Here is a 23,602-nt window from a genome sequence, read left to right as displayed (position 1 = left end):
AGCTACATTAGCCATGTATGGCCTCAGCCTTCCTAGCTGTCCTTCTGGCCCTATGCATTCAACCCATCTCATGCTTTGTTTTACCTGAGATAGAATTACAATCCCTAGGAACTGAATGTCTACCTCCTGAAGAGGCCAATAAGGATGCCATGATTCTGGTGTAATTATAGTCACATTCATACCTGTGTCCAGTAAACCTTCAAGTATAAGGTTATTTATTTGTACCTTAGCTTTGCTCTTTGTTCATTTATGGAAGTCTGCCAAAATATTGTTTAATGGATTTTCTTGGAATTTTTTATTCATCTATCAAAGCTAATCTATCATCCAGTGCAGTATTGTTTTTTTATGTTAGGCACTGGATTATTTAATTGTCCTGGGAAGGAGTTTCCTCCACAGTGACTAGAAATGACTAGACCACATTTGTTTTGGGGAGGCCTGCAAAAGCCCCCCCTCCCAAGGGTTTCCTGATTGTAAAGGGTTGCCTTGTATGTCTCTTGTTGCTCTGCATTTGTTGGTCCAATGTTGGCCTTTGCCACATCTTCTGCATAATCCAGATGGTTGGGGTCTCCTGTTTGGATCATTCCTAGAAGAAGCATTGTTTCTATGAGTGTCCTGTGTACAATTTCTTCTTATATGGCCTGGTTTATCACAATTATGATGTTTGACACTTTGATGTTTCTTCATACCTTTGGAAATTACCTCTCCTATCAAAGACTTATAACTGTAGTTCCTCTATGGGTTCTGATCTGACCTTTAAAGGCACAATTATCTTTTTGCATTCTAAATTAGCATTATCAAAAGCCAAAGACTGAATTAGTACTGGCCTAACTTCTTGATCTGATATCATTTTATTTACAACTCTAGTCAATCTTTATAAAAAGTCAGTAAAAGGTTCTTTTGAGCCTTGTATGACCTCAGTATATAGCTCAGTTGGTGTGACTGTTCCTGAAGAAGAGGTTTAGAGACTTTTAGAACTAATTTGTGGTAGGAATTTGGAAGAGTTTGGAGATGTGTGCCAGAAAATCCCTGGAATGCTATAATCAGAGCTTAATGACTGATTTCGTTGAAGCTCCAGAGTCAGATGCTGATAGGAATGCAGGCAGTCACAACTGTGCTCGCAGAGCTTCAGATGGAAGTGAGGCTTCTGTTCAGAATTGGGCTTGAAGCCATGCATGCTACATTCTGGTAAATAATTTGCTTGTTTTTATCAAGACTGTAGAAGCTGGGTTTTAAAGTGGTGGACTAACTTGCTGTGGAATAATCCTTTTGTACTATGAAAATGCGTTACTCTCATTGTTAATAAAAGGCTGATTGGCCAATAGCTAGGCAGAATTTGTGGGGCGGAGAGAACACTGGGAAGAAGGAGGGCAGATTCGGAGGAGTTGAGAGCCTATGTGAAAGAAGCAATATGGACAATTCATAGATGAAGTAAACGAGCCTTGGGAAAGCACACAGATTAATAGAAATGGGTTAATTTAAGCTGTAAGAACTGACTGGAGACAAGCCTGAGCTATCTGCTGAGAATTTATAATTACTATTAAGTCTCTTGTGGTTATTTAGGAGCAACTGCTGGGACACAGAAAATCTCCACCTACACCAGCTTATCTGGTAGAGGAGAATCTGAGGCAGCTACTCTGTAGGCTGTCATATGGGTATTGCAGGATACTTGTAGCCAGGTTTATAGTGAGAATTTGGAACAAAAAGCAGAGCTGAAAATTTGAAAACTGTGACATTTGCCAGAAAAGGAGCATCCTTAAAGTTGACGCCGAGGAAGGTGCATCTGCTGGAGAGGTCAAAGACATTACAAGGCAGCCAGATCCTTTGCATCAGCTCAGTCAGATATTAGTCAGATTCTACCAACTGCTGGCTCAAGAATATGAATGAGTAAACTTACTTGAAAGATACCTTCTTGAGAGGAGAGACTCTCCAAGGCATCTTGCTTTCACAGGACTGCCTAAAAATCTGTTTCTCCAGGATTTATTATTCCATGCACATCCACTCTGGCACTCAGAGGACAAAGCAGCCATGATCTACGAGTGCTTGGCATCTGCTCAAGCTGGCAGTAGACCTTAGTGTTGTCCACATGATGCTGGTTTTCAGGAATACAGAATGCAAAATGCATGAGGTCATGGAGGTTCCACAGGCCAAGGAATGTGTGCCAGAGTCATGGCAGGTAGTCTCTGAGAAGGTGATGTGTCGAGATGTGAATGTAAAGCCAGGGCTTCAGTGGAGACCCAGATGAGATGGAGATGCCAGTGTTTGCAATGTCTACCCAAGAAGACTTTGGCCTGAGGAACAGATCACATGGGTTGTAGACAGCAAGAACAAGGGAAGGGCTACCTAGGCCCCTTGGAACTCACATCACATTGCTATGACCCTTAGTCATATTGGATATGGAGCTATAGGATTCAGTGTTTTTCTGTCTTGCTTTGGTCCCATTCCTCCTTGTTTTTATCACCCATCCCCCCTCTTTGGAATGGGATTTTTATTCTGAGTAATTGTACTTTGGAAATGTATAACTTTATTTTTGCTTTTACAGTGCTTCACATCTAACCATTTGCTCAAGTATCAAAGGAGGTCATAAACTTGGACTTCTAACATCACTGGAGCTGTTAAGAGCATGGGCATTCTTGGAGATGGGCTGGAAATATTTTATAGTATGAAGTGACATGAGCTTTGGAGGTCAGGGACAGGATGTTATGGTTTAAGGTGAGGCATTTGGGTGTCAGGTTGACAAGGGGTGGATGTGATGACCTTGTGATCACACACAGGTTTAGCTCAGGGGTTAGCACTTTAGTGGATTTAATGAGAGCACAGGCTGTGCAGTTAGCTGGGAGTAGAGTTCTGATCAAAATGTCTAGACCCACTGTAGTAGCTTATCTTCCAGAGACACAGTCCTCTGCCACCTACAGACCACGTACATGATGATGGTCCATAAAATGATACCACACTGAGTCCACTTTAGTCTGTGTAAGCACATTCATGTTAACATCAACGGAATCCCCCAGTGACACTTTCCTCAGGGTGCGTCCTCATCAAGAACAGCATGCCCGTGTCTTTGCAGATGTGCCCCTGTGTGTCTACTGCAGCAGTGTTTGGAGAAGAGAGTTCTCTCTCAACAAACATTAAATGGTTATAAGAACCGCTCTTCCTTCTTTTCTGCTAGGCATCCTGTGTACCTGCTCCAGAGCAACTTAATGTAGATTTCTCATGAAATCCTACTGTAACGGGTATAAAATATCAAGTTAAGCACAGTTCACATTTGGAGTTTTGTCTTTTCCTACTCAAGGTCCTAGGTGAAAAGAAAGCTTTCTTATATCCCTGCAAATCAGTGGATGAAGACTTGTCACCTGATCACAGGTCCAGCTAGCCTCACATAGGCTTTTGTCCTCTGTCCATGAATGGCTTCAGGGAGGTGTCTGTCAATGGGAAGTATTTGAGCAGAACTTACCTTGTTAAGCTGAGGTTGGATGCTAAAACTGTTGTCCTTCTCCTTGAGTTTGCTCTTTGGGTCCAGAGTGAGTTCAGCTTTTCTCAGGGGTAAGGGCCTCAATTTCACCATGAGGAGTTTGAACTTCACTGGCCATGAAGTTGATGTGGAGACACAGCTCTCACCTCAAAGCAAGAGCAGTAATTTATTCTGGAGCTGAATATGAGTTGACCAAGTCCTGAGAACACAGATTTAACTTATCCCACATGCCATGTTCTGATGTGGTACCAATTTCATGAAGCTTTTAGTGGTAACAGGACAAAGAGCATTACAAATCAAGGCATTTTTAAAGTACTTTGGTGGAAATATTAGACAGGTGAGGTGGAACAGTGCAGGGAAACCTCTGTTATAAGGCCTCAGAAGTTAGCTGGTGACTCTTAGTGTTGGTGGAAGCTAAATGATGTTTGTACATTCCAAAGGGCTTTCCCTAATAGTTCCAAGGCTGTTAGGTCACACATAGGGACAGGCCATAGCTATTTAGGGGGCTCAAATGGCCCAATATAATTCGGCTCTGGACCTGCAGCAACCTGGCTCTCTACAAATACAAAAGTTATAATGAGCCAGTCACCCTGTAAAATTTTTACCACAGAGGGGTGTGGCATTTGGGGAGAGAATTTCAGCTGACAAAATGCTGTGGTATTTCCAACCTTACTATGGATGGATGATCTGGAAGCAGTCAGGGATTCAAACAAAAGGCTGCTTCCAACTCCGTGGTTCACATACAGTAAGTAGTCCGCATCAGTAGCTGTAGATGTAACCAACCGTCTTATTAAATAAGAAACACAGAAACAATGTAAAAGAGAAAGCCAAGAGGTCAGAACTCAGAGCTAAAATCTCACCCTTCCTCCTGCTGTGTCCCAGCTTCCCGAAAGAGAGCTATTTCCTGTGTGTAAGTCATTTTTCTAGTCATTCTGCCTTCTCATTGGTTGTCAACCCAAACACGTGACTGCCTCGTCATTGTCTGAATGTACAGCCCCCTAGGTCTTAAAGGCATATGTCTCCAATGCTGGCTGTATCCCTGAACACACAGAGATCTATGGGATTAAAGGCGTGTGCCACCACCACCACCACCACCACCACCACCACCACCACCACCACCACCACCACCACCACCACCACACTCTGTCTATGGCTCTAATAGCTCTGAACCCCAGGCAACTTTATTTATTAACATACAATCAAAATCACATTTCAGTACAATTAGAATACCACCACAAGTAGCTACTTGTTGTGTGGGGTTTGCAGGCTTCCTTCCACAGTGAATAGTAAATTTTGGGCTTTGTAACGTGCACCTCTGTCACCGTTACTCAGCTCTGCTATTGCCCTTCTGGATGGTGAGAGAAAGCAGCAGCAGAGGACACATGCTGTGACCGATTTCCACAGATGTGGTGTGCAGAAGTGTGGGGTACAGAGGTGACCTGCAGGCTGCAGTTTGCTGAGCCCTGGCCTAAGCTCTTTCCTGCCTGTTGCCTTTGTGTTCTGAACATATGGGTGGACGCTGGCAGCCCTGGAAAATGTAAATGAGGGAAGACATTTGCTTCCAAGACATTCTCCTTCCCCCTTCTGAAACTTGGCTTCAACGCCACTGAAATAACACCCTTTAGCACTATTAGCATGCAAATGTAAGCCATATCTATTTCTCCTTACTTATTAATGAAGAAAAAATTAATTTTCTAGTGGATGACTTAGCATCACTGTTTATGAACAAAATTTGATGCAAATCAGTAGGCATGCCCTAGGCTCTGTTGTTGTTTGTGGCATGCAGTCAGGGCAGTGCACAAATACTCAGAGGGACTGAGGAGTAGAATACCAGTGGGGAGGGCTCTGGAGTCCATGATGTCAACGTTGTTTTCAATTGTGGGTGCTGGTTTCTCGGGGGGAAATTGTCAGCTAAGCATGAACTAAGATTCAGTAAACACCGGCTGATCAAGTAGAGTCAATATGTAAAGAGTTGGACCCAAATCAGGAAGGAGAGGGGAGACCAGAAGGAGGGATGGTGGGCATTCACTGTGCTGAGCTCACTGAGATTCTGGGCTGTGTAGGCTTGATGAAAAGTGAACTGAAGATTAATTTGAGCTGGGTTGAAATCCTTTGGGCAAACCAAGATGTAAATGATAGATCAGCCATGAGAGAGTTAGTCCGAGAGTCAAGAGCAAGAAGCAGTTGGAGATGTGGTTCTGGGTGAGAAGTTGAGGCACACTTAGGGCAGAGGGCAAGATGCACTGTGCCCCTTATCTGTTCTTAGTGGAGGTGTGTAACGGCAGAGTCAGTTGAGAAGCCAGATAGGAACAATCCAACAAAGCTGAACAGTTCACCAAGCCACAAAAAGGCAAATACCAGCCTTATGACAGGGAGTTCTAATTCAATCAGAAATGTGTGCCTTAATTGATGTGCGTGATAAGGAGAATTTTCCAGAGTGTCATACCCACGCTCTCCATGCAGCAGGTTCCCTCTGTATATTCCTTTGTGATCCCTGTCCATCTTGTGTGTTAAGTTTTCATATGGGTGAACTGAGAATGTCCTACACCAGCAAGTCTCTTCTGGTGGTTTCTTTCTGCCTCCAGCTGGTGAGTTAGCAGAGGACCTGCCAGTGCCAGACAAGTTTTCTAGGAAACAAGTGGAAAAGAGAGAGAATGGACCCAGGGTTTCATCAAAACGGAATCCTAGCTGGTTCACAATCCTAGCTGGCTCTCTCTATGCCAAACACACTTCATGTATGTGAAAGAAACTGTTAATGAGTACACACAGCCAGAGTGACATAGGAGGGGGAAGCCTTAGTCTGTAACAATGTCAAATGTTAAACTTTGTGTAAGTGTTAGTTTTACTCCTGTTTCCAGACAAATGTTTCTTTGGCCAGGAGTAGAAAGCAGTGGTTTGTTTGTTTGCTACCCACAGTGTGGCTGGTTGGGGCAGCAGCGTCTGCATCACCTCAGACATGTCAAAGATGCATGAGTCCAAATTTTACCAAGCCCCAGGTGACTTTCTGCATACTGTTTGAAATGAGATGCACACTGTGTCCCCTCCTGTTCCCCAGTGGGTTCTGTTTACAGGTAGAGCTTCAGGAGGTGGACAGGTCACCCTCTTGATGATATTAGTATCTTTGTAAATAGAGACACAAGATAGCTTGCTTTCTGTCTCTCTGCTTCCTATCATGTGAGAATATAAGAGGGGGAGGCCAGTCTAAAAATGACAACTACCCTCACCAGATACCTGTCTGACAGCCCCTTAATCTTGGACTTCCTGGGCTCCATGGTTGTGGCAAATAATTCCTTCTGTAGTTTAAACCACATACTCTACAGTGTTCTGCTGTAAAAGCCCAGAGGGACAGCCACGGATTATTGTGACTTGGAGCAGAAGAATGCCCTTTGATCATCTAGTTTCAAACTCTGAGTTTTAGACTGCCAAGCCCCATGCTATAGATGAGACATCTAAGGCCCAGGGAACTTAACCCAGCTGCCTAAAGTCTCAGAAGTAAGTGTCATGTGCCAGCAAATGGCACACAGCCATTGTGCCCACTCCTTTAGGGCCACTGAGAAATCTCCTGTATTTCCCCTGAGAGAGTGGATATCCTAGCTCTTACTCTTTTCCCTGAATCGGGTGGAGAAAAGACAAATTTTACCCAGTTATTTTGACTTTTGCTCTCCGAAGCAAAAAGAAAAGTTCAGAGAAATGTTGTAGTTTTGCCTAAGGGAGAATCAATTTGACACATAAGAATCAGACTCTAGAGCTAACAGGAGACCTATTTCCAAAACCATCACGAAGCCCCCTCCCTTTCTCTCTCTTCCTCCCTCCCCTCCCATCCTTCCTGTGTGTTCAGGGAGGATGGAGAGCCCTTAGTGAACTCGATCAAATGTAGGGATGTCACTTTGAATAAAGTGGTAGAACTGCTGTCCTATATGTGTATAAAAGGTACCATACTTACTTAATTTAGCCCTCCATACTGAAAGGGTCATGAATATGCATTTTGGCTAAGAAAATCATTTCTTTTCACAGTCTCATGTGTGATGCTGTAGGCTAAGCTAATCAGCGTGGTTAATTTTAGCCCCAGTTTTGAGGGTTTATTTTAGAAAAGGTCAGGGTGCTCACCTAGAGCTCGATACGTGGGGGGAGAAAGATGGAAGAGATGGGAAACCAAGCAGCTGTTAGCCCGCCCCCAGCCCCAGCGCTGGAAAGGGACCACCTGCATTTGACGTTTGTTCTGTGTGCACTTGGTGAGCTTGACAGGGATGAGCGCTTGATCGCTGTCATGCCATGTGGCAGGTCATCTCCAGCAGGACTTTCCCTGAGGCGGAGGGTGGGATCCATCATCTACCAAAGATCTTTGTGTAGATACTCTGTAAAAGGAGGTAGAGAAAGCATCTCAGAGGCTCGAGGGGTCCATATGGTGACTTCTTCAGTGTGGCCCAGGGCTGGCATGGAATGGAGCCACCATCTCCCCCTACCGAGTCCAGTGCTGGGCCTGGGCCTTGCTATTCCTCTGCAGGGGGTTGGAACTGGTGATGGTGGGTGGTATGCTGGCCTGGGAAGACGGAAGGTAAGAACGGTGAAGTAAACACACCCCAGTGCGAAAATAAGAGCTGTTGACTAGCAGGGGGAGCAGGAGAGACTGGACCTTCTACAGCAGTGCTGTTCAGAGAATCACCCTCAATGCTGGTGGAAATACCCTAAAATCCTGTCCTCGTGATCACCGACTGAGCACATGGAATGTAGTTGTTGTGACTGCTCTGCCATTGAACTTAAATAATTTTAATTGAAGTAGCCACATTGGCTGGTGGCTACCATTCCGATAGGAAAGTTCTAGAAGGAGTAGCACATCTAAGGACTGGAGCTGGAAAGCAAGAGATGCGTGCAGAGGCAAGCACGGAGGGTTCAGTTCCAGTGCAAAGCCAAGGTCTATGTGGGAAGTGTCCGCGAGGCCCTAGAAATAGAAAAATAAAGCAGGGCTGGCCATGCAGCCCGATGTTGAGCATGGCCCTGTACTGCGTTCTGCTGGCAGTGAGGGGTCCTAGAAGAGCTGGTGTTGGCCGCAAGATTTGCAGCCCACTGTGTAAGACCATGGAGGTGGGAGTGGGGGGCTTTGCAGAGCTGGGTGTTCAAAGGTGTGTGGAGCATGCATTTCTCCCTCAGCCTATGAGCCTGTTCGTCTCACTCGGGGCTACCCACATTCTCCCCTGGACTGTACATCAGTCTAAACTGTTCCTTAGCAAATGTGCTGCCGCAAGCACCAGGCCTGCTAAATGTTATGGTGATTGAAAATTGCAGTCCCTTCCCACAGGCCCAGAAAAGGGCTCTTTGTAATGAAATACAGAGGCAGCAGCCATTTGGAGTGTGGAGTAACTGCCTCTCTGGGACTTCTACAGTGGACCCACAGCGTCAGTAAAAGGCGGGCTCACCAAGAGAAGAAATGATGCCTGCTTTATTACAGTGGGCCCTTCATTCTCTGTGGCTTCTGCACCCCATGAGTAATTCTAATGGCCGCTATCAGGAATGAGGACACCCTGAGAACAGAGTCCTATGCCCAGCTGATGACTCACCAAATAGCCTGAAGAACCATCTCATGGTTCACAGCAGGGGAGAGATGGTTTGCAAAAACTGAAAAGGAAAAATAAACCAACATTAGTGTGAAGTTTAGAAGTTGATAAAAATACCTTTAGTAAATCAGCAAGGCTTGGAGTTTTTTTCTTCAGGTTGTTCGAGGGAAGCTGTGCATTCTCAGGGGGTGGGACACTGAGTGCTCCATTGGCTGTGGAGAGAATGAAGGACTGGGGTTGGGGATACATTTTCACTATAGTGGAGTCCACCAGACGGGTTACTTCTGTCTGGGAAATGTTTGTTTCTAGCTGTGGTGCTTTTCTCCACGGATAATGATGACTCAGCCTACGCATCAGCTAGACACCTGCCCCTGAGAGATGTCAGAAGCACCTGGAGAACTCTGCAGTCTACTAGTGAGTGGAATCATACTCTAGGGTAACTCTGGCTGAGGCCTTGAACTTGGCGGGCCTGTGGGATGGGGGTGTGAAATGTATATGAAAATGTGCTCGGCAGCTCACTCTTTGCCTGAGTCAGTGTTCTGTTGCCGTGAAGAGAACCATGACCGTGGAAATCCTGTAAAGGAATATATTTAATTGGGCTGGTTTACTGGTTTGGAGGTTTAGTCCATTAATGATGGCAGGGAACGTGGCAGCATGCAATCAGGCATGATGCTGGAGAGATAGCTGAGCGTTCTGCATCCTGATCAGTGGACAGCAGGAAGAGCAAGGCGCTGGGCCTGGTTTGAGCATTTGAAACCCTGAAGCCCACCCCCAGTGACACACTTCCTACAACAAGGCCACACCCTCTCCGAGGCCATGCCTCCCAATCCCTGCCAAGTAGGGCCTCCCTCTTATGACCACACATTTGAGGATATGAGCCTGCAGGGGCCGTTTCTATTCAAAGTGCCACACTGTTGTTGTCACAAATACATGAGATGGTCAAGTCACAAGGACTTTTTTCTTTATTCTGGCTCACAATTTTGGAAAGTTCGACCTATGGCCAGTCTTTGCTATGGTTTCGAACCCATGGAGAGGCAGCACATCGTATTGGGAGCGTGTGTGACAGGACAGAGCCATTCACCTCATGGCAGTGGAATGGAAGAGGAAGGGAGAGACTGTGGAACCATTATGTCTTTGGAGAATATGCCTCCATTGACCTGAGACCTGTCACAGGATGCCGCACATTAGAAATTACACTGCTTTCCATTAGCTTTGTGGGCTGGGCACCAAGCCTCCAACACATGAACCTTAGGGGGAACATTTAATATCCAAACTCTTAACATCTGACAAATTCAGAACATGCCAAAGAAGAAGAGATGGAGTGGATGTGGGGCTCTAGCATTTCCTTCCTCCTCTTCTACTGCCCCAGCAAAGATTCTGAAAGCCTTTGAGTGTGATGCTACAGTGTAGTTCATAAGCCCATACCCTTTAGAGATCTCTGGACTCCTTTATTCAAGAAGTGTCTTTGGGTGTCTTTCTTGAGCCATGTGTTGGGAGTTGCCAGTTAATATGACAGGCATGGACTCTGTCCTTCTGGGCTCATGGATTTTTAGGGAAATTATTTTCATTTGAGCAAACATTAAGTGACAGATTGTGCTGAATTAGTGTGCATTAGGCTCACCTGGGGGGCTGTTAAAATAAATTATTTTTTATGGTACTGGGGGTTGAACCCAGAGCTCTACACATGGTAGGTAAGTGCTGTACCATTGAGCTATGTTCCCAGTACACATTGTCCTAACTCAACAGGCCAGGGTTGGAGACTGTAGAACTTTTATTTCTGCTGAGATCTAAGGTGATGCTATAGGTGCTGTTCTAAGGTCTACTCTTCGATAGCCTCTCTGGAAAGTCTGCCACACAAATTTGGTGAGGGCATACCAGTGGTTGGAGTCATTCGGGAGAATGAGAGGTGAGCAGACTGTCATTTGGGAGAATGAGAGGTGAGACTGTCATTTGGGAGAATGAGAGGTGAGACTGTCCTTCTAAACATCTATACTTAGGCTGGTGAGATGGCTCAGAGAGTCCTCAGCAAGTGTGAGGACTGGAGTTTGGGTCTCCAGCACTCATAAAAGCCAAGTAGACAGGATGGCCTGCCTGTAGTCCATCCCAGGGTTCCAGAAGTGAAGGCACAAAGATCCCTGGGACAAGCTAGACTAGCCGAGTCAGCCAGCTCCAGGTTCAGCAAGACTGTCTCAGCAAGGAAGCAGGATGCCATCGAGGAAGACAACGGAGTCCAACCTTTCACTTCCACGTGCACCTGCACAATGTGTGCCCACACATAAACACCCTACATGCACACACATGTGTGAGTGTGCATACACACACACACACACACACACACACACACACACACACACACACACACACATACACACAAGCTTTTAAGAAGACCCTTCCTTGATTTAGACGGAAACAACATTCAGGAAAACTGGCTCTTTAAGAAAAAAAAAAAATGCTATAATGCAGTGGTTCTCAACCTGTGGCTCATGACCCCCAAAGACCATTGGAAAACACAGATATTTATATTGTGATTCATAACAACAGCACAATTACAGTTATGAAGTAGCAGTGAAGATAATTTTATGGTTGGGGGTCCCCATAACATGGAGGTTATTAAAGGGTCTCAGCATTAGGGAGGTTGAGAACTATGGCTGTAATGTCTATCTGATCACTTTAGAAGTGATCTGGTCTAATAATGAATGAAATGACAGAGATGCTTTTATTTAACACATCCATCACCTTGGTGCCAGTTTCTCCTCCAGAGCCCAGGATGACAGTCTTTCTTCTCTGTGTTGGTAGCATCACCACCAGTGCAGAATCTTAGGCCTTACCTGGGCCTGCTGAATTAGAAATGCTTGGGGGAGGGCTGTTTTAACAAGATCTCTAGATGGTTCCGATACACATCCAAATCTGAGCTCGTCCCAAATAGCGAAGTGAGAGCTGGGTTGAGTCTGAATGAGGCTCCGGCACTTACTCTTCTCTGCTCCCGTGAAATGACCGGCTGGCATATGTAAGAGCCAGGTTCTTTCTCTCGAGCCCAAACCCTGCACCTCATTGTCAGTGTCTTTCAGGACTTTTGGGGGACAGTCATGACTTTAAAGTGGGTTTAGCAGCAAAGATGAAAATTCCTTATTCACTGTAAAATGGCAGTAACCCAGAAGTAGGGTTCAGGTTATTTACATTCTAGTTTCATGTTCATGGTGCATGCATCTGTGTGACCTTTCTCTGGTTACTAGCCTGTCTGAGCCCTCACTTTCCTTATCTGAGCAATGGTCAAAAAACATCATCTGGTCTAATGTGAATGCAATGATGGAGTAGTAGTTGTGAGCATGCCTTTAAAACTGCACAGTGTTTGACATAAAGACTAACTTTGGGCTGCTCCTCATTTGATTCTGTGTCCCTGTTAACAATGTCAGGACAGTCTCACTATTTATATCACCATAGAGATCAGAAAGCAACTGAGACCACTAACAGCCCAGTTTTAGCTCTTCTAAAGTAGTTGGTTTCTGTTCATGTTTTGTCTTTAACATACAAAGACCAGAAGATGTAGAGCTAGTGTAGATCAAAGTGATTCTGTGCAGCATAAGATATAACTTTTATTTGAGTGATAGTTCTTGGGAGTGGCCTCTATACTAGCAGCATCCACATCAGCTTGGAACTTCTTAGAAATGTAAATTGTGGGGCTGGAGAAATGATTCAGTGATTAAGAGTGTTTGTTGATCTTGCAGAGTTCCAGAGTTCAGTTCCCAGCACCCATGTTGTGTGACACACAGCCAACTATTAACTCCTTCTCCAAGGCATCCAGCAGCTTCTGGTCTTGGAAGTTACCTGCACATATGTGCACGTGTGCAGGCACACACACACACACACACACACACACACACACACACACACACACACACACACACACACACACATGCACGCACGCACATACACATTGAATAAATAAATAAGCACTCTCAGGTGCTACCCAGAACTACCAAATCAGCATTTTGGGGGGTTGGGACCTAGTGCTACTGTGTGTTAATTAGCGAGTTCTATAGGTGACCCCAGTACTCAGTCATCTTAGAAGGGATTTATCTGGGTCTTGACTGAAGGATCTGACAAAGGCCACCCTTTCTGTGGAACTAGGTAATAGCTTCTCTTTCCATCCAGTATGGATTTGTAACACTGGTGTCCAAGCTTGGGCAACCATTATTGGATTCCTTCATAAGTATGCCCCGTTTCTGCCCACCCAGCATAGAAGAAATCTGGAATGCCATTCCAGTTGCATCTGTTATGAGGCTGACTTCGGGGTGTGAGGAAATTAAAGCTATTTATCACAGTCTGTTTTTCCCTCAGTGACAGGAGAAATGAGCCTTAGCTGAACGAGGCTTCAAATTGGGCTCACTACAAAAAACCACGCAGCTTGACAAACACAGTTGAAGCAGGCTTACATTTGTTTTGATTTTCTCTTTTGAAAACAATTCCGTTTCTAAGCAGCACCAAGGTAGTGCAGTGTACTCAGGAGACACCGCAGACAGAGCCATCCCAGTCTGTCCCACGAATCACACACAGGGAGCATAAATCTGGCCCTGTGATCATTCTTTTCCTTCTTAGATCATAGGTCTGAGAGGGTAAGGAACCAGGGCTCTTGGTGCACAGTGAACCCTGTTATGGGAAGAGGGAAACGTTTTGTTTTGTTGCAAGAGAAAAATGCCCGGGTGGTACAGATATGACCTGGCCAGGTTTGTGGAAACACAGCCACACTCTTCATTTGAATATTGATATCAAATATTTGATATTGCAGTCAATACTGATAACTGTAATAAAGACCATATAATCTGTGAAGTCTGCAATTTGACTAGCTGGCCTTTCACCATAGGATCCCACGTCTTCCTGAGCTATTTGAAGAGAACTCAGAGGCCTTTGTGGACCAGGCAAACGATGGGAGGAAATGAAGTATCCTTGTGTCCCTGTGGAGGCCAGCAGAAAGAAAGCCATTGGGACATCATTTCTTACTGTGCCTTTGAGTCAGTTCTGAAAATCCATACCGACTGATTATATTTAAAATAATGAACATTTCACATTTGGTATATAATTATGATTGCCTGATATAGTTCTTCCTGGTGTTGGGTATTAACAGGCAAAATTAAGATTTTGCCACATTATACAGCTTTGATAGCAGCTGATGTTAATTGATTAAAGTACCATAACATGGTGCATAATACCTTGTTTCTGTTATACTATTGATTATTACAATAATCCCAGAAGCAGATAATCATCTATGTTTTATAGATGAGAAAACCTAAATGCACAAAGTTAAGTTGGTACCCAGTGTTGTGGAACCACTGTTAGTGTTGACATACATGAGGATCTTTTTGATGCAGAAGCCACCATTCTAAACCAGTGTGTTTCAAGCTGTGAACTGAGAAGTCACTGTTTGTGAGTTGCAAACAGCATTTTGAAATACTGACCAGCATGGAAAATACCAGAATGTCACATGTAGTTTGAGTAGATAAGTCTTTATTCCTGGAAATTCTGTTTTAATCCTAAAGATTTTAAGTGTGTACATGATATAGGCACACTCCTGCGAACTGGACAATGATGCAAATAATCTTTACTGTGTCATAATTCAAATTTGAAAGCAAAGGAGGTAAAGGAGAGATGAGAATGGGGGGAGCAGAAGGGGGAAATATGAAAAAGTGAACGGATAAATAACCATAAAGGAGGTGGAGAGATTTGGGAAGCAGGGGAAGGAGGAGGGAATGAGAGAACAGATAGTTCTGACAGAGAGATGGGGTTCAGGGTGTGGGGGGGAAGGAGCAAAGGGGGAGTTATGTGGGAAGCATGTGGTTCTGCCCACCAGTCTCTCATCACAGGCTACTTGGTGGTGAAGCCCAAGATCCTCTGGCAGATTTTGATTCTCATGTGTGTCTCATGCTGTGGCGCAGCTCACCCTGGCGGGGTTGAGGTGACAGAGCGATAAGTCCTACCCTAAGAACCATCAAAGACTGTTGGGAATATATAGAATTTTTGCCATTGAGCTAATTTTGATCTCATTTTGTAGCCTCTTGCTTTTTGCAGAGAAAGTGTAGATAACGAGAAGATTGTAAAGTCTTCCTTTGGGAACTGGCCTGATAGCTCAGCAGGGGAGCCTATGATGGGCTTTGATCTCCAGGCCCTACATGGTGGAAGGAGAGAGCTGCCCCACACACATTGACATCTCACCTCTACATGCATACAGCGGTGTGCCAAAAACTCCCAAAAGATGAAGTGTAATTTTAAATTTTTAAGTCTTCTTTTGCTGGGAAGTCTACAGCTAGTGTTCTATTTCAAAAGATCCTAGAGTCAGTTAATAAAAATCCCATTTTTTTTACAGGTATAGAAATTGGGTGGAAGTTCTGTGACATTTCCGTGTGCACAGATGCTTTCATAAGTAGCTTATTATGGGGTCTCCTGGTTGCATGGCTAGAGTACCCTTATGGTAGTTTTACTGACAAAACCTGAGCTCTGTAAATGGAAGCATCTTGCCCAGAGTTTTATATACAAGTAGGCAGAGGTTGAGTCAGACTGCAATCCTCTGACCCTGAATGCCACACTTCCCCAATCCTCTGACCCTGAATGCCACAATTCCCCGCCAGATAGAAAACAGTAACAATGGATTAAAAAAAAAAAAAAAAAAAAAAAAAAACAGTACTCTGTGTTACAAGTAAGAACAGTAATTCTGTTTATAAGTCAGAGTGGTGCAAAGCCTACTCCGGCTTGCAGTAGAGTATCATTATGTAATCTCCCCTGGGGGGGATATTTGTCTATTGCTAGTCCTCATTGGTGGATTAGAGTTTAGGATGTTGTGCCCCTGGAACCCACTCTTGGCCTTTCTTTGTTGATATTCTTATAGGCACCAGCTCTGTTTTAGTCACTAGTGATGCCCTGCCAAGTAACTTGGGTTATTAAAATCAGTTTACACAGATAATCTTCCCTTTCCTTTTTTCTTTTAAATAAACGCTTAATATGGGTGTGAATATAGCCCACCATAGCAAACTCCATTTGAAAACCTGAATCCAGAGCCTCTTAGAAAAGAGTTGTGATATCTTCCTCAGTTTGGCCAAATGTCATTGTTTTCATCCTGTCCATCTTATTTTGTCTCACTACAGGCATTTTCTTCCTTTCCTTTCCTTTTTCTTAAAAGAAACTTCCAGAAGAATATTAACACAGTCTCCTTCCCACTGTCTCAGCTACAAAGTTTTGTGTGTTGCATAACAAGACCTTGCTGTGGTCTCTCATCTTTGTTTTTCTCCTGACACCTTAGTTTTTAATAAGGACTCATGTAAAAGCTACAAAGGAGCTCATTTACTCTTGTCCCATGGTTTTGTTCTCCTAACTTCAAAGGTTAGTGTCCCTCTTTCTACTGGGTTAATTTTGCCAAGTGCTGATTATATCTAGCGGATACTTTCAGGAAACTAAGAGTCAGCACTGTGCTGCAAGGAAGCTTTGTCAGTGCTGGTCTCTGAGGACACACCAGGGACCCAGCTCACCGCGTTAGGACTTCAATGACTGCAATTGTTGCTTATTCTCTATTTCAGGGATCCCAGAAGACCCACTTGTTGCTGAAGAGTATTATGCTGATGTATTTGATTCCTGTTCTGAGGAGAGTGAGGAACAGGAGGAAGAAATGGTGTTCTCAGGAGCAGAGCCAGAAATGAGGGACAGAGGAGCCCCGCCTGCTTACAGAGCAAACCAACAGGTACCTCCTGCTCCAGCCAGAGAGATGTTGCTGTCCGAGGTGCTGACTGGACTTGGGCTAAGAAAGAGCAGAGGAAGTCTTGAACCTGGAGTTGGTATCAGGAAGTTTAGGAGTACCAGAAACTCTCTACTGGCTCCATGTAATAAGTCTTTCATTTACAGGGCTTGGGGCAGGTAGACCCCATGAAATGAGCAGACTCTGACCAGGGAAAGGGCAGGCTGTGATGCACACTGCAGCATCTGCCCACTGAGGAGTTCCTCTTTACACTGCCCAGTAAGTGCTGCAGGTGTCTCTTTCACAGGGACAGGGGATATTTTATCACTTTCCTGCCTGTAATCATATTTTTAGTCTGTTTTACAAATTTAATGTAAGTACAAATGTACTTACATTAGAGATTGATTCCATTTTGGAGTTAGGATTTAGAGATTCTGAAAATGGAGAATGTTCTTTCTAGCTTCTTGCAATGTAGCCTCCAAGGGGCCATCTTTTCATGCAGTGCTGGGTCTCTCTGCATAGATGCTCCAGTAGTAGAGCTTCTTAATTAGAAAGCCTGAGCTAGTGTATGATAGGCTAAGAAATGGCCCTGGCTTGTGCATTTTTCTTTTGATTTTTGTAGTGGAAAGAAAGTTGTACACCAGCTACTCAATTTTTTTACTGAAACAGTTTCACACTGTGTAGCCCAGCCTAGGCTTGAACTTTCAACTTTCTGACTTAATTCCTGAGTGCTGGGATTTCAGGAATGTGCCACCATGGCTAACCACAGAGACATTCTTAATAAACACTAAGCAATCTACTATTGGTGAAATTATTAAGGCCACTCCACGTAGTTAAAAGGATATTTATTGAATGGTGTAACTCACAAATTAAGGGATAGGCAGGTCGCAGGGTCTGGGGAAGTTGTATCGCAGTCCAGCAGTGTTCTCTGGAGCTCTGCTCGGTCCACCTCCACCGTTCAGGGTCCCGGCCCAGAGAGAGCACTGGCCCATCCAGATCTTGGGTCTCCAGGTGCCTCCCCTGGCCCTGCCTCGTAGGCATGACAGTTGCCAGAGTCTTAATGGGGGTTGGAACTTCCAGATCCAAGCTGGAATGGCTACCCACTACAATCTACTATAATATTAAATAAAACCCATAAGAAATGTTTCTTAAATTTTGTAGACCAGGAGAGCGGCGGAGGGAGATGGTTACCAGGATGGGGTAAGAGGAAACTCAAGCTGGGACTGGAGAGATGGCTTAGTGGTTAAGAGTGTTTGCTGCTGTTACAGAGGACCCAGGTTTGGTTCCCAGTGCCAACCTGCAGGCAAAAACTCACACATATAAAACAAAAATAAGCAAATACTTTTAAAGAGTAAAAAATAAGCAAATGCTTTTAAAGAGTAAAGTTAAGCAAAGGAAAAGGTTAAGAGAAAGAGAAATCATAGGAGAATGTAAATGACAAAGTGGAGAGGAACATAAAATCATTTACAAAAATTCAGGACAAAAGAGAGGTAGGATCCCAAATGCCACAATAAAAGTGTCCCTTACACGCATTCCTCTTTCTCCCTGGGGGACCCTGGGAAAAACGTACCTACTACCGCAATTAAAAATATAATTTTTCATTTGCTCCTAAGCCACCACTATAAAGAGTTGAAACAAATATTGTCATAATACTGCATTAACATCAACCCATATCTGTGGTTGGAAAACATGACATACAAAACACATACCCAGTCTTTTCTCAGATCATCAAAGGGCAAACTTTGATTTACTAGTATTATAATTTTAAATCATTCTAAATAAAACAAAGCCAATTCAGAAACACACATGAATCAAACCTGTTACAAATACCACCCAAGTCAAGAAATAGAACTTTGCCAGCCCCAGAGGTCCCATCTCTGGCTAGCTTGTACTACAATGTATTTTGGGAAGTCAGATTGCCTGTAAATAAGTGCAGGCCTTGCTGCTTCAATGGGATGTTGTTACTTTGTACAAGATATTGGACTTCATTGGGCTTTAGTGTCCTGATCTGTACAATGGGAGAGAAATAGTTCCTCATCATAGAAGAATAGACAGAGTGATCAGCTTAAAGCATTCAAATAATGCCCAATCAGATATGAATTATTAGATCAGATCATGCATCAGATCTTAACTGCATACTTAATACTTAGTAATTTAACCATTATTATAAAAATTACTTAGTTATCTTGCTTTTTAAAATGTTCTGCCTAAAGTTTTTAATGTTAAAGTAAGCTGTTACAGTTGCAATATTAAAAAAAAAATCCTTTCTTCTTTCTCAGTGCAGATAATAAATATAAGGGGGGCAGGGATTGTGCTCTCTGGGGTGTGTATCTACCACATGTTAGATGACCAATTGTGATTGATTTTAAATCTGTTGTGGCAAAATGCTAAGACATTTTACATGCATGGTATTTTGTCTCTCAGAGTTTTGTTGTCTTATTCCCATTTTCAGGTGAAGAAGCTGAGTCCCTAAGAGAAAAATAGCTCACACACAGTGACAGATAGGGAGGGATCAGTGCTGTGCTTTTGAGTCCGAGTGGTCACAGTTGGAGGCCAATGCCTTTTCCTACTCTGCAAGGCAGATTAACATGGTCTGACAGACATGGAAGTAGGGGTTAGAGTAGGGTGAACTATGATAGGGACAGATAATCACAGCTGCATTTTAATCTAGCATTTGTTTGATATGGTTTCTCTTTCTCCAGAGGTGGTGGGTGTGGCTGTGCTGGGCCCTCCCATTCTTGTGGGATCCTGTGTCAGCCATACACAAGCCGCACTCTGAGTTCAGTGCCGGTACCCCGTCACCGTTCACCTTGTGATGTGATGAAGCTTGCAGCCATCTCTGGAATTGCCTCTTTTCTTCCTGGCTTTGCCCTTGAGCCCTGAACATGCTAGGGTCTAAACACACCCATGGACTCTGGGTGCATAACCAGATCCAAGCAGATTCCTCTTTCATATTTTGATGGAGGAAGTGCTTTCTGAAAGAAAACGAGCCGCGGGCTTCATTGTGAAGTTCTTCGAGCCAACCTTGCTGCTCTTTAAGCAGCAATGCTTCCAAAGCAGTTTTACGAAACACCTAATTACTGTTGATTCTCTACAGTGCTAAGCAAAGCATCAGTAATGCCTTTATCACAAGCCATCATAGTGCTGATGGCACTCTGTGAAGTCTGTGGTCACCAAATTGGAACCATCTTCTTAGATCTCAGGAGAGTGGAGTTTACAGCTGCCTTCACAACAGGTTCTCTACCGCAGCTGCGAGACCTGTCACTGAGCAATAGCCCACGTGCTCTCACAGGCATGCCTGAGGGCTGCAGGCTGGTGCACGTTGTCATTAATTCCGAATGTCCCTTACTGCCTGGACTGTCATTCCCTCTCCAAGACTAATAAACGACCCAAGACACTGGTAAAACCACAGCTCTCTCAGGAAAGACCCACAGCTCTCTCAGGAAAGGCTCTTACTGAAGCTTCCCTTAAAAGGTTCCTCAGGCCCCTGGTGTTCTCTTCCTGAAATAAGGAGTGGCAGAGGCCTGCTTTTCCAAGCTAATATGGAAGTTCTCCAGACTTTGGAGGTTTGATGTTCTCCCAGCACACAATAATGCTAGGAAAAGCAGATGTGCTGTTGTGCTTAGATGCAGAGTGGTAAAGCCTGAGGTTCCTCTGAGGACGCTGGGGTCAAGCCGTCCTGAGGGTTGCTATCATAAGCTCCTGCTGTAGGGAGAGCCAGTGGTTTAATCAGCTGGTGGTTCCAGGGATTTTCCTTTTATGGTCAGTACTTTATATTCTGGGCTAGTGCAGGTCTTCCAGGAGAGATGGTAGGGCAGGGTGAGAAATGCAAGGGTAATCCCTGTGGGGCAGGTGGGAAGATCCTCAGGTTATGGGATGCCACTGAGGAAAGAAGAAATAAAAGCGGGAAAGAGGGTGGGAGGGAGGGAGAGAGGGAGGGAGAGAAAGAAGCATGGGTTGACTGTACAGTTTTGGAAAAGCCTTGGCCAGGCAGGTAGGCCATACAGGACAAGGGCTGCTGTTGGCAGGGTAGCAAGGGTCTCGTGTTGGGCAGGAATGGCCTGGCTCTAGCACCCCCTCTGAGCCCTCATTGGCTGGAAGTGCCTGGTTAGAGTTCCATGTCCTTTGATCCCTTTGATGAATCCCAGTCTCTCTGTGACCAGGGAGTAAGCAAGCTCACCACATTCACAGGTGAATGATTTCATTCTTAGGACTAGTTTCATACGAGGAAACTGAGGCTTGATGGGTGACAGCTAAATGTCCTATTGCAGGTAGGCCACAGGCTGTCCTCTGCACAGCTGTGGTCATCCCTATCCCACCACTTGGGTAGAGGGAACAGGGGAAGGGCAACCAAGACCTGCTTTACTATATAGACTTACTGAACTATATACAAGGCTAACCTTCTGCTAATTCTAGAGGAAATGCAGAATCGTGAAAAGTAAATAAGCCCTAACTCTCTCCTGCTAAGGGATGCAAGATTATTTGCTGGTGTGCTTTTATAATAGAAGATGCTAGAACCTTTGAGCCCCAACAGGGACACTGCTTTACTGTCTATTTTAAAATCATTCCAATAATGGCCTCATTTAGTAAAGTGCATACATAGGAGGCAACACTTTCTGTCCTGCATTGACCTTAGAAGTCACTGTCATTTCTAAGTGGCCTTTCCTGAGATTGCAGGTAGTTGAGCTATTTCTTCCCCCGTAACTGCACCGGTGTGCCACAGGCCGTTAAGCAGACATACCCACCAAGATGTAATGTACACTCCAGCAGGTGTGCCGCTCCTGCAGGGTGACTAGCCTCCATAGCCTCAGTGAGCGCTGCTCAGAGGAGTGACTTTGATGCCCCAGTTTCCACTCCTGCCTTGTCCTAGCCTCCATGTCATGGTTCTTCTCCTTTCTCATCCCTTGTTCCTCATCCAACACGAAGTACACCTCACCGCTGGCCACTCTGGGATCCCCAGACCTCACTGTGAGAGAGTGGAAATGGGAGGGGAAGGAGATGCGGGGGACCTGAAGACAGCAGCAAAATGCATGAAAACGGATAGTGGTGGGAGGACTTCAGACCGTGGCTCAGAGGCAGGACCAAGTTACTGCATGCTCTGCGGAGTTTAAATGAGAATTCATCTCAGCTGGACTTGAGACTATCCATCTGCCATAAATAAATGTGTGTCACAAGGACTTCCTTTGGGGATTTGGAAAGCCTTTTGCTTTTGGTTCCAATAACCTCCCTTAAGTTGACTATTGGGCATGTGTTGGGTAAAGAGACTAAGCCATTTAAAGAGCAGACAGAGGGACTGACTTGGAGGACCTTCCATACTACTGAACCTCCAGGAATGGGGTGCAGCAGGGAGAATCAGGTCTCAGCGGCTCCTAGAGAACCTGTCACTCTGTCTTGGGTAGATGTGATGCCATCAGTCCCTCAGCCCCGCCTCATTGTTCCTCCTCATTTTTTACATTTCCAAACTGCAATCCAAAATGTCTCATGAGTTCTGTGCCTATATATTGTGAATGTCTTTGGACCTCCACAGCAACCTTTAAGCCATGACTTGTGGGGACCCAGGGCATTAATAGGGGATGCCTACATCTAGAGAGCTTTAATAATGCAGAGTAAATAAGGCATTTAGCCTGAATGTGGACACAGTGACAGCCACCTGTCAGCATTTCTGAGTTCAAAAGAGGTATTTAATGTTGTGGGAGCCAAGGGGGCTGGTTTGCAGTTTGAGTTTTGAAGATGTGGTTCTGTATACCTGTCACTACATACATTAGGGCAGAAGGCAACCTCAGCAGTGAGCTGGGAGCTGTGATCTCAGCCTCCTAATTCCACAGCAGCTCCACAAAAGTGCCAACAGCTCTGTCCTCTCGCTCTGGGTAGCAGCATCCTCTGCCTTCCCATGAGTTATGAATATGTTTGAGCAAGGGCCTGGCTGCTGGGGAGACCCAACCAAGGTGCAAAAGGCACATCTGAGTGTGCAGAAAGAAGAAGCCACCAGGTCATTTAAGTTTCTGTGACTTGGGGCTATTGTGGCTATGTTTTGCAGAATGGTAGACAATTGCTTAGTAATCCAACTGACAGACAGGGTTATTAATTGTGCATCCATCTACATATCACAGAGTCAGTGGCATCAGTCCAGGATAATGGTGGAGAGCCATCAGACACAGACCTACCTTGTGTGCATCTCAGTCACATGTGTTTGAATCCTGTCTATGATGCATTGTGCCTCGATAGCTCCTCCAGTCATCTTTTCTGTCCTCCTAGGAGCCTGGACTCCTGCACTCAGTCATATAGCGAAAAATAGAGGTCAGAGTCCTAGGGCCTCTCAGACATCCTGAAATCAGCCTGTTTGAAAGTTAGCTTCTCACCCCATCTGTAGCTCCTCCTGAGTTAAACTTCACTCACCTTCTACTCACGTTCACATCCAGCACATCAGCAAAAACTATTGGCTTTTCTTTCATGGCACATCATGTAATCACAGTTTAGTATTTCTCCCCTTGTAACCTAAGCCACCAGAAAATCAGCTAGAGAGTTTCTTCAGAAGAGCTTACAGCTGTTCTGTCTGTCTGTCTGTCTGTCTGTCTCTCTCTCTCTCTCTCTCCTTGCATCTTACTCAAAGTCTGTACACAGGCCCTCCTTCACCTCCTCCACCCTCATCACTATCACCTCACTGAGGTCCCCCATTTCTTCTCCCTGAGGTCCCCTCACTATGAAAATTCAACCACATGAAGCATAAATCTATTTAGTCTTAACAATAAAAACCCAGAGTCAGATATTGAGGGTGAAAGCTGAAAGATCAGAGAAGCAGAGTAGCAGCCACTAGAAACTTATTACCTCTATGAGTCCTCAGACCAAATGGCGGTGAAGTTCTGT

General features: G+C 44.7%; 1 protein-coding gene across 3 annotated transcripts in view; it reads left to right on the top strand.

Annotated features, from left to right (window-relative positions):
• The window catches only part of Nek11 (NIMA related kinase 11), a 237,712-nt gene that overhangs the window by 142,673 nt on the left and 71,437 nt on the right, over nt 1-23,602 (top strand). For all 3 annotated transcript variants that reach the window (XM_076576970.1, XM_016002174.3, XM_076576971.1), the window contains one exon: nt 16,584-16,744. In XM_076576970.1, coding sequence (XP_076433085.1) covers nt 16,584-16,744 — 161 coding nt within the window. The remainder of the gene's footprint in view (nt 1-16,583; nt 16,745-23,602) is intronic.

Source organism: Peromyscus maniculatus, chromosome 7 (assembly GCF_049852395.1).
Source record: "Peromyscus maniculatus bairdii isolate BWxNUB_F1_BW_parent chromosome 7, HU_Pman_BW_mat_3.1, whole genome shotgun sequence".
In the NCBI taxonomy this organism is placed as follows: domain Eukaryota; kingdom Metazoa; phylum Chordata; class Mammalia; order Rodentia; family Cricetidae; genus Peromyscus; species Peromyscus maniculatus.
Note: the sequence above shows the minus strand (reverse complement) of the source record. Positions and strands in the feature narration are given on the sequence as shown.